The following is a 16,839-nucleotide window of genomic DNA, read 5'->3' as shown; positions in this document are numbered from 1 at the left end:
CAAATTTCTTTACAGAATTACCAGCATTGTTAAAATGCTGGAGCTTAAATATTAACTCTTCAACTAACCAAAAACCTTAGGTTTCTAAGATGATACATTTGCCAATAATTACAGATGCATGGAAGTTAACATTTTATCCAGACAGTTAAATTTTCATCATCCAGGCAAAAGTCAACTATTGAGTTGTAATAGTTCTCAGAAATAATATTTTAACAGTTTAAATTTATTGTTTAAATTTATTTATGTTAAATAAATGTTAACAATATGGAAGTAACAAAAATGAGGCAAACATTTTAGACTTAACTTATATTTCAGAATATACAATTTAGGGTTTATAAAGAATATAAATGTCTATGGACATTTTGAAATAGAGACATCAAAACACCTACAGGGGAAACCTACCCATTGGATGATGCAGCCAGTACAAGGCAAGCGTGAGCTGCCAAAGCACAGAGCACAGGTAAGCATATTATTGATGTCATAGTCGTGCCATCCTTATGTCATGTTATCATGTTCTAAATCATCCAAAGTGGGAGAACTCCCAGGAATAAGTGATTCAAACCGAAAGGGAAGCAATTCTAATCATGGCGACTTCTGAGAATACAAGTCTCTCGAATGTTATTTTTAAACCACACAATTACCATATCAGAGAGGAGTGAGGTTTAAATAGGGATGGAGAACTCATCTCAGGTCTCTCATTTCCTGGACAGCTCGTCTTCAGTTTAGGAAACAAGGTAACGTTTACATCAATATACTAAAGATTGTTGTGATACAGAATGATATTATGCCAAAGAGCTACAAAGAAACTAAGACACTGTACCTTCAAGTTCTTTGAGATTATATATTTTTAACTAACAAAATCTAACAATTCTTCTTCTTTTGATCTTGGTATAGACACGAGACAATTCCACATAAGAATGAGTGCCTACGTCTTAGTTAAAAGGCGAGGTCACCAAAATGAGGATTTTGGAAATCCAGGGCATGGTCTATTTGATGTTTGGTACCCAGACGTCAATATTTATCTACGAGTTTCTTATACTTACCTCTGTGATTGGATGGAACAACTGCTTATTAATCACATCTATCTATGTTTCTGTTACCAACATACTAAAACACAGCTAACTAGAACACATTTCTTTCACACTCCAATTTTGTATTTGTCCAAGTCCAATTTATTCTATCCAAGGAACATAAAATATGTGCAAAAATTGATTTGACCATTTGTAAAAAAATGAATAGTATATATTCATTATATATAATTATTATATTATATCTCAAAATTAAATGCTCCTGAAATAAGTATCATATTTTTTTCAAGAAAAGTAAGCAAACCAGCATTTTCGTGTGGTAAAAAATAATTATAAATTTGGACATTGCAAGTATTTTTCTTAATACAGAAAAATTCTTTCATGTACATATTTCCTAATTATGTAGAGTTATGTCATTGGTATAGTTACTACTTTTTTAAAAAAAAAAACTTCATGCCCCTTAAAGTAATTTAATTTTTTGTAGCATATAAACAACAAGCTATTATCCTACACCAAATAAAGAATAAGAATGACTTTATTTCATTTTGCAGGCACTGTTCCTGCTTATTTTGATAGCTCATTGTACGTAGTCTTGGGGTACAGACAAATTGAATTGAAAGAATCTTAGAAATCTTGCAAGATCTGTCGTTATCTGGATGTGTGAAATGAAGGGCACCATATTAGATGGCTTTCTTAACCTTGGGGCCTTGATGGCTAACACAGTATTATATCCTCCTGTTAAGGAGCCAGACTTATTGAGGTGGCTTAGAGACCCTTTGATAAGGCTTAGAAACCTAGCAAAGCGACTTAGGGGAGCACTCTTTTATCCATGAGTTCTCTCTGTTTACTGGTGTTTCTGTTCTCCCTGCAATTGAAAATTAATTGTTAAGGATTTGTCCTAGGGCTGAAGACATGACTCCGAAATGGAGAGCACTCCTTAGATTTCATTGTAGCACAGAGTCCTCACACTTGGCAGTTGGCTCATACTAGCGCCCTCTACTGGCCTAACAGAACTGGCAATTGAGAGTATACTTGCACACTGATGTCACAATCACATATACATAATTAAAAATAAAACATGTCCTAATAGACTATATATAATATAGATACTATATATCACTTTTATCTTTTGGGTTCATTAAAGCTCCTGAGAGATGGTAGCAAATATGAATAAATTGATAAATGATCTTAACTTATTATGGCTGGAAGAAGATACCTTATATCAGAAGCCAAAAATGTCATACTATACTATCTTTATGAAGAACTTGTCACATGTATATCCATGATCTCCAAATTAATCTGCTTTTGCCAACCTCTGTTCTCCTTTCTTGACTAGAGGAGATGAAGATGAGTTAGTACACAACCAGTAAAGACAATTTTGATATTAAAGACAGAAATATTGACTTCTTATCTGTTTGACAGGACTCATTAATCATGAAGTTCATCATTCTTACTTGCCTTTTGGCTGTTGCTCTTGCAAAGCAGGTAAGCACCATGAGAAAATTAAGACATTCTAGTCTCATTTACATAGATGAAGAGTGAGCCTCTCCTGTAGATAGGAACATGTACATGGTCATTTGAACCTGTGACTGAATGTAGCAGTGGCCCTGTTTTATACCAGACATAAAGGTGGGCATAAACTTTATGAACTTTCTCCTTACAAGTCAGGGAGTTTTATTCTATATCTGCTTAAATTTAACAGTTAAATTGCTTTCACTCCTCTGATAAAATGTTTTGAAAATCACAAGAAAGACACAGCTAAAAATGAAAATTTCAACTAAACCAAATCACAAGACGCCATTCTTGACTACCGTGGTTCAGAATCTAAGTTAAAATAGACAAGCAATGGGGGAGCCTTGTACATTACTTTCCAAATATCCTAATCCCTCCACTCTAATTTATATATTACAGTAATATTCATGTCAAAAGTAGAATGATTATAGATTGAATGTTTTGTGCCTGAGTTGGTTTTTATGTTTTTCCTTTGGTAACCTGCATAGTACCTTCCCATATCAAAGATACTAGATCATAGGAGTGAATAATATATATATATATATGTATATATATATATATTATGTTCTATGATACACATGACTGATGCTGGGTTATATACATACTCTCAAACATTACAATTTGAAGAATAATAAGTTCGTAAGTTTGTTTAGGAAGGATTAGGACATGAGATCTTATTGAAGATTTGTCATTGGTGGTGGGCTTTGAGGTTTGAAAAGACTCTGTCGCCAGTTTCTCTCTCTACCTCCTAGTTGTATATAAAGATTTAAGCATTTGTCTGTACCTTCTGCCTCTCTCTCTGTTCTACCATGGATTCTGACCCTTTGTAACTGTAAGCCCAAATTAATTGCTTTCTTTTATGCATTTCCCATGACATGTCATTTGGTTACAGCAATAGAAAAGTGATCAAGAGAATTTGTAAGAGTGAGTGAGAATCTTTGAGGGGGTTCTTAAGTACATCATGATCCTCAATCTGCTTTGTGATCACACAAATTTACACAAAATGTTTTAAGAGTAATTTCCAAATTTGTCCACTTTCTTTGACAGATGACTTTCCAATAATATTTCTCTTAACCAAAAAGTACATTTATTTCTTTGAGTATTTATGGGGTATGTGATTCATGCCATGTTGTATCTGTGTAAGTCAAAGAACAACTTGTGGGAATCCATTTCATTGTTCTACTATGGTTTTCTCAGGAACAAACGCCTATTGTCAGACTCAGAAGCAAGTATGTCATTTTATCAGGTCTCACCATTAAAAATGTTACAGCTTAACTACGAAATATAATCATGTCTACCTCCCATTTCCCCTACAACATTCCCTATCTTCCCCCAACACACTTCCCTCCAAAGTCTTGGGTTTTTCACCCAATTTAAAAAATGAAAGTAAAATATATTTGTGCCCCATAGATTTAAGTGCATGCCTAATGTGTCAAATTGCTTAGAGGTTTCTGGTACAGCAGTAACCATCCGCACTTTAAGCTGATGTTGCTTTTAAATAGGAAAACAAAGGGTTCCCAGAAAATACGACATGTCCCTTTACAAAATGGCAAAATATCTCCACATTATGAATAAGCCACAGAAGTAAACTTTGTATTTGGATTTTCTGTTTTTCTAGAGGATGGAGCAATACTCCTCCGGTGAGGTAAGACACCTTACTATGAACGCACAAGAGTTTCACTTAGTAAGCATATGGTCTGACACACACACAATGGGGTGGAAGCAGCTGGAATAAAGACCCTGAAAGCTTATTTGGATTCATATTAATTGTAAATGTCCTAATGGCTCCCTGAGTGCAAATATTTATGAGGTAAATAACTTTTTTCTTTCTTTCTAAGGAGTCCAAGGATAACTCTCAAGAAGTAAGTCTTTACTTTGTAAATTAAATATATTTTAACCTTTCATTTTATCAAAATTATAAAATCAAATTTTATTTTGTAGGACTTTAAGCAGACTGTGGATGTGGTCATTTTCCCTGGTCAGGTAAAACTTGATCATTTTAATGTATTAATTTTGGCAAATAGATGTTTCTATGAAGCTATGTCATTTTAACAAGAAGATGAGTGTTTTATTTGTAATTGTGAAAAGATATATTTCCATAGTTTACAGAAGTTGCATAGCCTACTATGAAGGAATAGTATACCCCAGGATATACCTGCACACCCCAGGAAAGGGTATTTGTGGACCATTACTTAGCCCTCTTTTTAAAGTAGAAAGTATCTACTAAAGTCCAGTGCTTTACTGGTACATTATACCAAAAGCTGCCACAATTCAGTTCAGTAAGTGACACAGAAAAGTTCATTTGTCTCCTTTCCAGAAGACAACATTTAAAGCACATGAATAAGAAATGCTTTTCTTTGAACTAAATTAAAATTAATGAAAATTAAAAATTAGTTAAATATCAAGACAAACATGTTTATAAGCCAAAATCATGTATAAAGAATGGGACACCATTTTTTTGAAAACTCTGATATAGTGGAACACAACATACTCACATGAATCAATTGATATATTTTATTCCAGATTCTACAGGTTCTAAAGTATTCTTGAGTTAACAGTCCTCATTCTTAAAATCCTCAGTTTTAAATTGTTCTCACCCTTCTCTTTTCCTACTTAGATTTTTCTTTTAGGTTACTGCATGACATTTATTTAATTCGCTCGTTTAAATTTAAATCAATATACACATAAGTAAGCACTATATATTTGTTGCCAAAAACATATTGATGACCCTAGTGGTATAATTTTTCTAGTAAAGCATAAAGCAAATGTCAAATAAATTGAAACGAAATTATGAATGCATTGTCTGAATTAATCTCGAGTAGCTGTTGAATATCTAACGACTTGTGTTAAGAATGGCTTCCTCTGACTCGGGATACAATGAATGAGCAGGAAGCATTTCTTCCTCTTCAAGCTCACATCCAGTGTACCTACTGCTTCTCAGATATCAATCAACAAACCCCCCTGCAGTGTGGAGAATCCATTTGATTCTTGCTTTATGGAAGGGGTAATTTTCCCTTGTAGAGACAGAGGAAAAAAATTGTGTCATGATCAACGCCATAGAAAAAAAGGTCATATTGTTTTTCTTTGTTTATTTAAGGAAACCGTAAAGAACATTCCCATTCCCCAAATGGTGAGTTTTGTTTACTTAAAAGTTTTGAGTTGTACTATTACATTCAATAATACGATCTTCACGACATACTGAGGACATTTATAAAAGCCCTACATTTAATATTTGAATTAATAATTTATTTTTTTAAGGAAGAGAGATTCCCCTCCTCACTTTAAAAGTAAAACAACGGTTCTTGTTTCTTTGAGTCATTTTGTTTGTTTGTTTGTTTGTTTGTTTGTTTGTTTGTTTTTACACTCCAGATTTTATTCCCCTCCCGGTCCATCCTCCGATTGTTCCACATCTCATACATCCTCCCCAGACTCCCTGTTTCCACGAGGATGTCTTCACCCCACCACCACCACCACCACCACAACCATCCCACCCACCCCACCCAATCAGACCTCTAAACTTCCTGGGACCTCCAGTCTCTTGAGGGTTAGATGCATCTTCTCTGACAGAACCCAGACCCAGGAATCCTCTGCTGTATATGTGTTGGGGGCCTCATCTCAGCTGGTGTATGCTGCCTGGTTGGTGATCCAGTGTCTGAGAGATCTCAGGGGTCCAGGTTAATTGAGACTGCTGGTCTTCCTAGAGGGTCACTTTCCTCCTCAGCTTCCTCCAGCTTTTTCCTAATTCAGCCATAAGGGAGTATTTGTTCTTTCTCAAGGTTCATCTAAGTTTAACATCAATAAGCAGGTTCTTGCAAAGAAAGAGCAGATTTTTTCTGCAAATAGACTTTGCGTGAAGCCCTAACTGAAGCATACCGTCATTGTGTGGGTGAGGGCTGAAGGTGGCCATCCTCACAGCATCCAGTGCTTCCTGTTTAGTGCCCTTTCACGGTAGAGACCAAGTACCTCCTCGACATGAGGTACAGCTTAAATCTAACCAGCGTCAAATCAAAAGCCTGCCGTTGCTTTCTGAAGTTTCCTTAGGAACATCGAACATTGGCTCAGTGATGTAGCTCTCAATTCTTAGCACCCGTACTCACTGGGTTTTCTGATGCATTTTAAACTTTAAATTTTTGTTGTTTTTGTACAATGGGAGTAAGTGAGGGTTTGAGTTAGGAGATATGCCAAGAATATCAAAGTGATAAACATGGTAGGAATATCAAGGTGATAAACATCATTAGGAAAGGGATCTAGGAAACAAAGGTACAGGGAGCTCTACGCCATACAGTTCTGAGTTTAAAAGGAATATTGCCCTGCTGGGTACCGATGAGCTCATTTGATCTGATCGCAGAAGTGCACACAGCACTTTCTTACAGCATGCACATCATCAGACTTGTGTTATGTGATCTTCTGTGTCACGTGCCTATTGACTGTAGGCATTAATTTTTATGTTCCTGATAATTAATGTTTTAATTAATTTATCTTAATTTATGAAATTTTCAATGAATGATATAACTGCTTAGTAGTAGTGATTTAGACCCCCAATTGTTCAATTAGTTTTCTCTAATACACTAGTTTGACTATAGGGTGAGACCACGTAAGTAATGTTATTCTTCCTTCTTAAGGAATCTGTTGAAGCTCCCATAAAGGTAAGTAATTTTCTTTCAAGTGACATAACTTGAAATAATTATAATAAATATAAAATAAATAATTTCAAATAATAATGTTTAGCAATATGAAATCTAAAAGCCATATAAATTGGTAGTGGCTTGGGGTTTGGTGCATCTTATGAAACGATGAAGAAAAACACTACATTTCTCATGCAACTGATAAGTTCAGGAAAATCATATTTACATTTTTGAGTGTTCCACAACTCATGTCATCTCTGTGATTAGTTCCCCAAATATGTAAGCAGTAACATAGTTTATCTAGTTTCTTTGTTCTGATTTCTAGCCAAGAAGGACATTATATAGACCTGTCTATGCATCAGCTATGAGGCTTCTAGGATAAAGTTGCTTGCTGCCAAGCCTTATTGCCTGAGTTCCAACCTCCAGACTTAAATGGAGGACGGAAGGAACAGAATCTTGAAAACTGTTCTCTGACCTCCACACTACGGATAGGCACTGTGGCATACATATGCCAACCTACTTACACACATTCACAGAAGCATATGCCCCAAATACCTGAATAGATGCAAATGTGTGTGTGTGTGTGTGTGTGTGTGTGTCTCTATTTTGTACATCCGTTCTCTCTCATCCATAATAAAAAAGAAAATTTTCCAGAAGAAAGAGGCTATTGTGCTTTTTGTCCATAACCTCTAAAAGGAATCTATCAAGCCAGACAAGTCTCTAGGATTTACTGCAATGCTAATTCAAGTATGCAGTTATTAAACTGCTATATGTGTGGTGACAGACACAATCAGGGAGATTAAGCAATTTCTAAGAGTGTTGGTGCCTGGAGTCAGAAAAATTAAAGGGTTTTTTTTTTACCTGTCTTCTAAGACCTTGGGACTTTGTTGAAAGAAATGAAAATGAGAAGCACACCTTCTAATTCAGTCTTTCCTCCTTGCCTTTCTTATAAAAACTTTTGCTATATATATTATATATTATATTTTAATTATATATTGTTATGTGTTATATATATGTCAATGTCATATCACAAAATATATATCAACTACATATCACAAAAGTCTATTTATGTATATAACATTGTGATTATACATGATATATAATTTGTCTAGAAATATTTCTTAATAAGACAATAGCTTTAATTTTCGATAAGCTACAGATGTAAATACTGTTATAGTAAATTTTATGCAGGATGATTTCTGCCATCATAGATTATCTAATTCAATATCTGCTGTGATACCCAGAAAACATGAAACATTGACGTGAACAGTGAATATTTCTCATTTCTAGAACAAATGCTACCAATCCATTCAGACGTTCAAACCACCACAAGCCCTCAAGGGTCTTTATCAATATCACATGGCTAAGAATCCATGGGGCTATACTGTGAACCGTGCCTTCCCCTCCACTCGCACTCTGGTAAGTTCTCTATTGGGGAATCAAGAAGTAAAGTATTAAAATGCATAAAGTGGGGTTGGGGATTTAGCTCAGTGGTAGAGCGCTTGCCTAGCAAGCTCAAGGCCCTGGGTTCGGTCCTCAGCTCCAAAAAAACCCAAAACAACAACAACAACAAAAAAAAAACACATAAAGTAAATGGTGTTCTAACAGTCTACATTGTTTAGAAAGATGGCCGGTAGTGAAACAGAGGAGGAGTGGAAAAGGGAACTGGAATTGGGATATATTATAGGAAGGAGAGAAATCTATTTTCAATAAAATGGGGGGATTTAGTTTTAAACAAACTTACTGTATAGTTTCACTACAATAATAATGGTCAGGAGTATTAATATCAAGCAATAACTGCCAAAGGTCCTAATATTATTTCCTTTCTGATAAAGGCATGTATCAATACTGCTATTATGCCAGGGATTAAAGTACTTCGGTAGAATGTTATAAGCAAGAGGAGAGAGGTCCAGTGGGTCACTCTGGATGACAAACTCTTATCCAGATCCACAGACTGTGCAATCACTCAAATGATCACATGTGTCAGGAGTGACAGAGACATTTCAGTGCCTCGCAACAAATGACCTGTCTTGATCCCTACAAATCCCTAGAAACATATTGTTTTATTTTAAAGGTATTTTCCAGCAAGTAAGTCAAATTATATCCACTATAGTTCAGACAATTATTTTATTTATTTATTTCATGGCTTATATGTCTATTCGGAATAATAAATGTCATTTATTTTGCAGCAATACAACCAGAAAACGATGGACCTGAGCATGCGTGCCAGAGAGGTAATATTTGTCCTTCACTGCTTCACTGATGAGCTGTGCCTTAAATGCATGTGTGCCTTACCCATTTTCCACTCAGTTGATGTCTTTACAAACCCAGGATTGTGAAAGGGGATGGTTCAGATTTAAACAGTATGAAGAGATGTGAAGGTCCTGATGAGAAATAGTTGTATTACTCTGTCTTCACACTCCGAACATCAGGGAAAACTTGAAGGATTTCTTGTTATTAGTTCATCACTTTCTATCATCATTTGTTTGCAAAATGACCCAAGAGTTGTTCTTGTAATGCACTCCTTTGTAATGAGGAGGCACACACATGGTTTATTCCTTCAAACACCCCAAATCACTAAGTTGGAATTCATGAGGACCCTTATTCCCCAAACTAGAATTTGCCACAATCAAATTAGACTCTTTTAGAGAAAAATAATAAATAGGGCAGATTTCAGAAGAATATAACACATCGAATCATTTGAATGGGGGACTAAATGCATTTGCAATTTCAATCAAAATCCGCCATGGCTATGCATATTCTTAATTCACTATTAGAATAAGTCAACTTTTTTTATATCTTTAATCTAGCATGACAGTCCTATATACACAGAGTAGCCCTTAAATATTTATTGGTTGTTCAACAGATCTTGGTCAATACTCATCTTCTATTATACTCAACACTGAATTTATTATACCATGTCTGAAAACTAGCTTACACATTGGCATGAACATTGCCTAGTTTTATGTCAACGTTATATAAACTAGAGTCATTTGGGAAGAGGGAACGTCAACAGACAAAATGCCACCACAATGGCCACCTGGTGGTACATTTTCCTAAATGATTGACTACCGGGTGTGATGCCATCCATGGGCTAGTGGTTCTGGGTTCTATAAGAAAGCAGCATGAGCAAGCAATGAGGAGGAACAAGCAAGTAAGCAGCATCCCTCCATGGCCTCTATATCAGTTTCAGCCTCTGACCTCTTCCTGGAGTTCCTGTCCTGACTTCACTCAGTGATGGACTTAAAGTTAAAGATTAAATAAACCCTTTGGATTACACCATAGCAATGTAAACTCTGAGGAAGACACGGTGTAAATTCTAAAGGACAGAGTAAACTTAGTTTGAGACCAATTGACAGTTTGCTGTTCAATAGGCAATTTCACTGTTTTGTAAATGCATTCCTTTTTGTGAAGACAAGAACTATTTACTTTCTCTGAGTATATCAGGGATCTTTGAACACAGAGGAGTGAAAAATGACATTTTTGATGGATCACCATCAGAAACTAACACAATTTTTTCAGTAGAAGGTATGTACTGGGGGTGAGGTAGATTTGAGTGCATGGACAAATTTTATATATAGTATGTAGAGATAGATTTAATAATTATGATTAGAACAGATTTATTTCATGATGCTGGGTGTCACACAGAGGGTCCTGCACATGTCTTCCTCCACCAAGTGACATACATGCTGCATATTGCATTTTACATTCCTTAAGTTCACATGGTGATCATGACAACCAAAATTTTGGGAACAGAGAGACTGGAGTAACAGTGACATCAATTACTTTTGGTGTAATATGAAAATCAAGTAAATATTATGGATTGGAATAATGAGTGAAATTAAATTTGATTGTTACCATTAGGAACAGAGGTTTGATCATTTATCGCTCTCATTATTCTTATGCATTATTTACCTTAAAAATCAGTTTCATTGAATACATTTTATTCCATTTAGTTTCTTGTTGGGAAGATGGATCCCATCTTTTCTATTACAATATTAATATTACTTTTCTATTTTTAAAATGTTTTTGTTTTTTAAGAATTTCATATATATATACATATATATTGATAATATATACTTTTCGATCCCCTTTCTCCTATTCTCAGGCCATTTTATCCTTTTTATTTCATGTCTTTCTTTTTTATTTGTTATAACTCACTGAGTATAATGAGTGTGTCCCTTCTGTGCATGGGTGTAGAGCCATCTCTACATGGTGACCACCACTGTCTATATCACAGGGAAAAAACCACTGACTCTTTCCTCTTCCAGCTAGGGGTGTGGTCACCTGATTTCCTCCTCAAATGCTCCTGGCTTGATCTTGGGCAGGCTGTGTACAGGCAGCCAATGCTGCTGTGAGTTTGTGTTATAATGCTCCTGTCATGTCCAGAAGACACTTAGAGAAATCTACCCTGGCCTCTGACTCTTAGAAAATTTCTCCTCCCTCTTCTGCAGTGTTCCCTGAGCTCTTTAAGGGTAGGTATGACGTAGATGTCTGGTTAAGGGCTGAATACTCTGCAGGTGCTTACTCTCTGCACTTTGGCAAATTGTAGCTGTTTGTATTAACTAACTTCTGCTCATTGGAAAAGGAAGCTTGTCTAATGAGGGTTAGAGTCTATAAGTTTAATAAAAGTATTTATAAGGCAATTTGATCCAGGGCTTCTCTGAATAGATGATTCCCTGAATTAGATTATTTTTCAGTTAAGATTTTATTCTTTTAAATCTGTAAATTTACTGATGCTGTTTTCTTACCTATTTCAATTTAAGCTAATATTTCTTAAACATTTTCCTATTCTTTCCTTTATATTTTTAAGGAAATCCTAAAGATGACTATTGATAGGGTAGTGTGTTAGTTTTATAGAACCTGTATTTGGTCCATGTTTCCAACAGAAAATAAAATATTAATGAAATTTCTCTAAACCCCTTAATCTTGAACATCTTAACTGAGCTGAAGTCTTTCTGGTAAAAAAAATTTCATGTAAGCTCTCGCTCACAAAACCAAAGATTGACATAGTTCATCAGTAACTTTTTCCTTTGTTTTGCTTTTTAAGTCAAAAACTTAGTCTTTTTAAGCTACAAGCTTTAGTGGAGTTGGTCTCAGTAATTTTTTACACTGTTGCCTCTGTTATATGAAAAATATTTTTAATACCACAACTATTGATAACACACTTATAAAGATTCTGTAGCCCTCTTCCTTACTTTCTTAATATTATTACTATTTTTATTTCACAAGGAATCTTTTAGTCCTAGAGAGACAAGTACTACCTTTAAAAACCAAATAACCAGTCACTTTATGGAGACATACTGCTTTCTCTTGCTATTAAATGATTATTCTAATCAAATTGGGTATTGATAATTTTAACAAAAAATCCAATAGAACATGTGGGTGTCTTTGTGTCCCTGTGTCTGTGTGTCTGTGTCTCTGTGTATGTCTGAGTTTGTATGTGTGTGTGTGTGTGTCTGTTTGTGTATATGTATGCGTGTGTATATATGTCTCTGTGTGTGGTATGTGTCTGTATGTAGGATGTGTGGATGTATTTATGTCTGTGTGTATGGTGTGTTGGTATTTGTGTGTGTGTGTCTCTGTGTGTGTGTATGTGTGTGTGTATGACTCTCTCTCTCTTTCTCTCTCTCTCTCTCTCTCTCTGTGTGTGTGTTTGTGTGCGTGCGCGCACTGAAAATTAAACCCAGGGTCTCGTGCATATTAGGGGAGTGTTCTATCACTGTTAACTTCCCCGAGTCCCTCAAAGCAATCAGTAGAAGTAAATAAAACTCTTTAACAAACAGACACACAGCCAGGACTGAAGTGCATTGCCATCATAGGCCATCTGCCTTCTGAGTGCACTGATGAATTTTGGTTACATGGAGATATGCATGTTTAAAATAAATCAGAGCCAGACCAGGATTTCCCATCTCCTTTACTACCATTAACACAAGATCTCTCCTGTCTCTATGATACTATTTTCTGGAGTGAGCTAAAAAATTATGTGAATCAAGCATAAAAGAAATAATGAAGCATAAAAGAAATGCATGCTGCTACAGAATGAGTCAGGTGGTTGAGCATAGGTAGGAGGTGTCCTGGGAGAAGTTGCAGCAGGATGTGAGCCTCAAAGCCTGAGGCAAAGCCTTCAGCCTTCCTCCTCAGTACCTGGAAAGCATAGTTTCTCTCTGTATTGCTAACCTGAGACTCTAGGCCTCTGATCAAACAGTCGTCTTCCAAGAAGGACATGAAAACTCTGCCAAGCACCTTGGCAGACCTACCTGCTTTGCTCCCTCTTTTTCAACCTCTTTCTCTCCCACCCCCTTCCTCCCCCTTCCCCCCTGTCTTTCACTTCCTGAAACTTTAAAATTATAAGAACTAGGAATGTATATTAGGAATTTTAAGTAATATGTATTTTCAATTAACCACTCACTACTTTGCTGAGAGTACATAGTCTGATGATTTAAAGTCATAAATTACTGTAAAATGTGACTTTTGGAAGTAGGGATATAGCCTTTAATTGGTTAAACAATTAGCCCTATTTCCCTCCCACTGTGACACAGACAAAATTGTCAGTAGATTATCCAAGTGAAGCAGATTTTCCCACAAGGAATCAACTGAGATTTCCATGTGAGATTAAGTACTTTCTATTCAATTGTCTAAATACCCTCCCAGAACATTTCGTTCGCATTTCAACAGCTATTTTCATTCTTAACAGAAAATCGTGATGTCTGAAATAAAAAAGAACATCCAAGACTACGTGGTAAGCTTCCCATACAAGCATCCTAACACACTTTCACTCCTGGATACGCTTTTAGGGGAAATTGAGTGTCATGTTGTTGGTTAATTTGGAAGAGCGTTTTGTTTTTGAGAAAGAGACAAAGCCGTCTTGAGTCTTGAATTTACTAGTTACCTCAAGCCAGACACAAACTCAAGTCAATTTTCCTGCCCTAATCCTCTCCTACCCTTCGGACTCTGCTCTCCACACTCAGTTTAAGGTGAATACAATGTCTATATTCTTCTTCCTGTCTTGTCAAAGCTGCTACAGATGGGCTGGCTCTCAGGGCATCAGTTCTATTCCAGGCAACAGTTACCCAACAAGCATTCTCAAAATCATGCTGATGTCCCACTTCATAAAAATCTAAGAGCCAGAAAGAAGGCTCAGCAGATAAAGTGTCTCCCCCCAAGCCTGACAGTTCAACCCGTAGAAAGTTCAAGTTAAACAGGAAACTAGCTCACACAAGCTGTTTTCTGACTTTTGCAGCATGTGTGAGACACAGGCACACACTTACACACACACACACACACACACACACACACACACACACAAATAAAAATAGACAAACTGAAACATGGACTGATAGATAGATAGATAGATAGATAGATAGATAGATAGATAGATGGATGGATAGATAGATAGATAGATAGATGATAGACAAGTACATTTTGTCATCCTAGAGGAAAATGCTACTGGATTTAATGAAAGCTTTAATCCCTACAATAATTTATGGCCAGGTCCATGTGGATGACTCCAAACAGAACATAAGAAGAATGTTCGTTATTCATGAATTTTTTGAATTCCCAATGCTAGGAGTTCTCTCTGTTAACTCCTTTACTTCTACAAGGTAGCTAACATCCAGAGACAAAGTACCTTATGTCACAGGTATTACTCTTCTCAGTTAAGTTACTCCTTACAGTGACTGAGAAGGAGGGTTTTTCTGCCACCCTTGGGAAAGAAACTGAGCTAAGGCACTTACCTTTGTAAATCGACAAATTATCATCTGCTCTCATACCTGTTTCTCTTTCTCTTCCTTTGCTGTTTGTTTCTTTCACTGGATTGACCACAGGTTCTCTACATTCTCCAGATCACCTGGGAAGGTACCCTCTGAGCTAAGTTTGATTTAATAAAAAGCCCTTTCTCTGAGCCCATGTGTGCCATTCAGAGTATATTCATAGGAGCTTCCTATTCCTTCAGCTTGCAGCCTGGTCTTTTCTGATGCATGAGGTGGTAAGACATTTCCATATGCTTTGAGGTGGTGAGACATTTCCATGTGCTTTCCTTAGACCAAAATGAAACAATACAGCAAGATCACCTGGCCACGGTTTGTAAAGTCTCTCCAGCAATACCAGAAAACTATGAACCCGTGGAGCTGTTACCCATATACCCTCCTCCAGGTGAGTGTGCCATGGTAATTTTCAACATAAGGCCGAGTTAAATTATCGGCAAAAATAAGATAAGGAAATGAAAGAAAAATATCTCACAAATTCTTCTAGTAATGGAATTGAAATAAAATTTAAATAAAATTTGGCTAAAGCAGAAAATTGTAAGTCATAAAAGAAAGCTAGTTCAATTAGATGAAAATTACACTTGGATTCGTCTTTACCTTAAATGTTTCTCTGCAGCATTCTACTTGTCGATCCCAACAGCAATTCTTATGGGGGTTAAAATAGAAAACAGGTTTTTGAATTTTAAGGAAGCACCTAAAATTCTAAACGTAGCTTAATTACATTTAGTTGACATCTAACTTGTAATTGATTTTAAAAATAAACCACAAAGGAAATACGTTCTCTAAAATAAATCAGACACTGAAACCAGAAAAATGGCAATTTAATATTAACAATATGGGATTTCCGGTCAGAAGTTAACCTTAGGCCAGTGACATCATTTCTCAATAATTTAGTCTTTATGTCATACTTGTAGCATTTAAAAATATTTTACTTTTATTATATAAATGCCTGCACCTGATGTTTGTATAGGAGATGACGAAAAATTAGAATGTTTGTGAACATTTCTTCCATGGGTGTAAATGGATTTTGTTCATTTATATTTTACAAATATGACAATTAAATGTGTCGTTGCTTGACATTTTTAAAAAGATACTTTTAAGATTCTTCAATGGTTCTATTTTATTTTGATAAGTGTGTCTATAACTTAGGTGATCTTTTAAGACAGAAACTTCTGTAATGAATATTTTCTTATTTTTAAGCAATATATGTTCAGCTTCAATTTAAAAATTAGTTGATTAACTACTACTGGTAATATTTTATATGCACAAGAAACTATAAAATAATTAAAACTCATTTTTAATTTTGCTCAAAAGGTAAATCCGCATCATTTAATAAATGCATAAAAACAGCATTTTTGCATAGAAGGCTAAAAAGGTTGAATATTAACTCCTGATCAACGGTTTGGTTAATTATAGTTTTCAAACAGTCTCTCTGTGCATTCCATCAAGCATAAACACAAACAAGTTCTAAATATTTTATCGTTAAGCATCATCTTGATTGTGGGAAATTACTGTCAGTTATAAATACTAACATTATACAAAACTAGGATGGATGAGTATGTCTGTATCCTATATACAAGTGAACATTATCTTCTGGGACATAAACCCATTATTGTCTTTTGTTTAACAGGTTTGAGTGGAAAATCCACATCTCCACTTCCTTTTCTATCCTAATTACTTCTCAGTACCAACATATCGGGACAGATGTACAAATGATACAGAAATGTGGAACCGAAGGAATCTTGTATATTTAAATTGAATGCATTAAGTCTACACATGGGTTTCATCACTGCAGGGCTGATGACTACTAAGGAAGGTTTCCCCTCTGCTCCTGTGTCACTGAACTACATCCTTTTCAAAAAATAAAATATCAAGTGCATGCTTCTGTGTTTGCTGTAGTTTTCTGTT

At 35.6% G+C, this 16,839-nt stretch overlaps 1 protein-coding gene across 1 annotated transcript; it reads left to right on the top strand.

Annotated features, from left to right (window-relative positions):
- The first annotated feature begins 692 nt into the window (after positions 1–692).
- Positions 693–16,809, top strand: Csn1s2b (casein alpha s2-like B). The gene is given in 11 exon segments (NM_173106.2): positions 693–734; positions 2,451–2,513; positions 4,379–4,402; positions 4,482–4,523; positions 5,638–5,670; positions 7,163–7,186; positions 8,456–8,584; positions 9,355–9,399; positions 13,863–13,907; positions 15,209–15,319; positions 16,562–16,809. Coding segments are annotated over 10 exon segments (510 nt in total). The 5' UTR covers positions 693–734; positions 2,451–2,462; the 3' UTR covers positions 16,568–16,809.
- Positions 16,810–16,839: the final 30 nt, after the last annotated feature.

Source organism: Rattus norvegicus, chromosome 14 (genome assembly GCF_021556685.1).
Source record: "Rattus norvegicus strain SHRSP/BbbUtx chromosome 14, alternate assembly SHRSP_T2T, whole genome shotgun sequence".
Lineage (NCBI taxonomy): Eukaryota > Metazoa > Chordata > Mammalia > Rodentia > Muridae > Rattus > Rattus norvegicus.
Note: the sequence above shows the minus strand (reverse complement) of the source record. Positions and strands in the feature narration are given on the sequence as shown.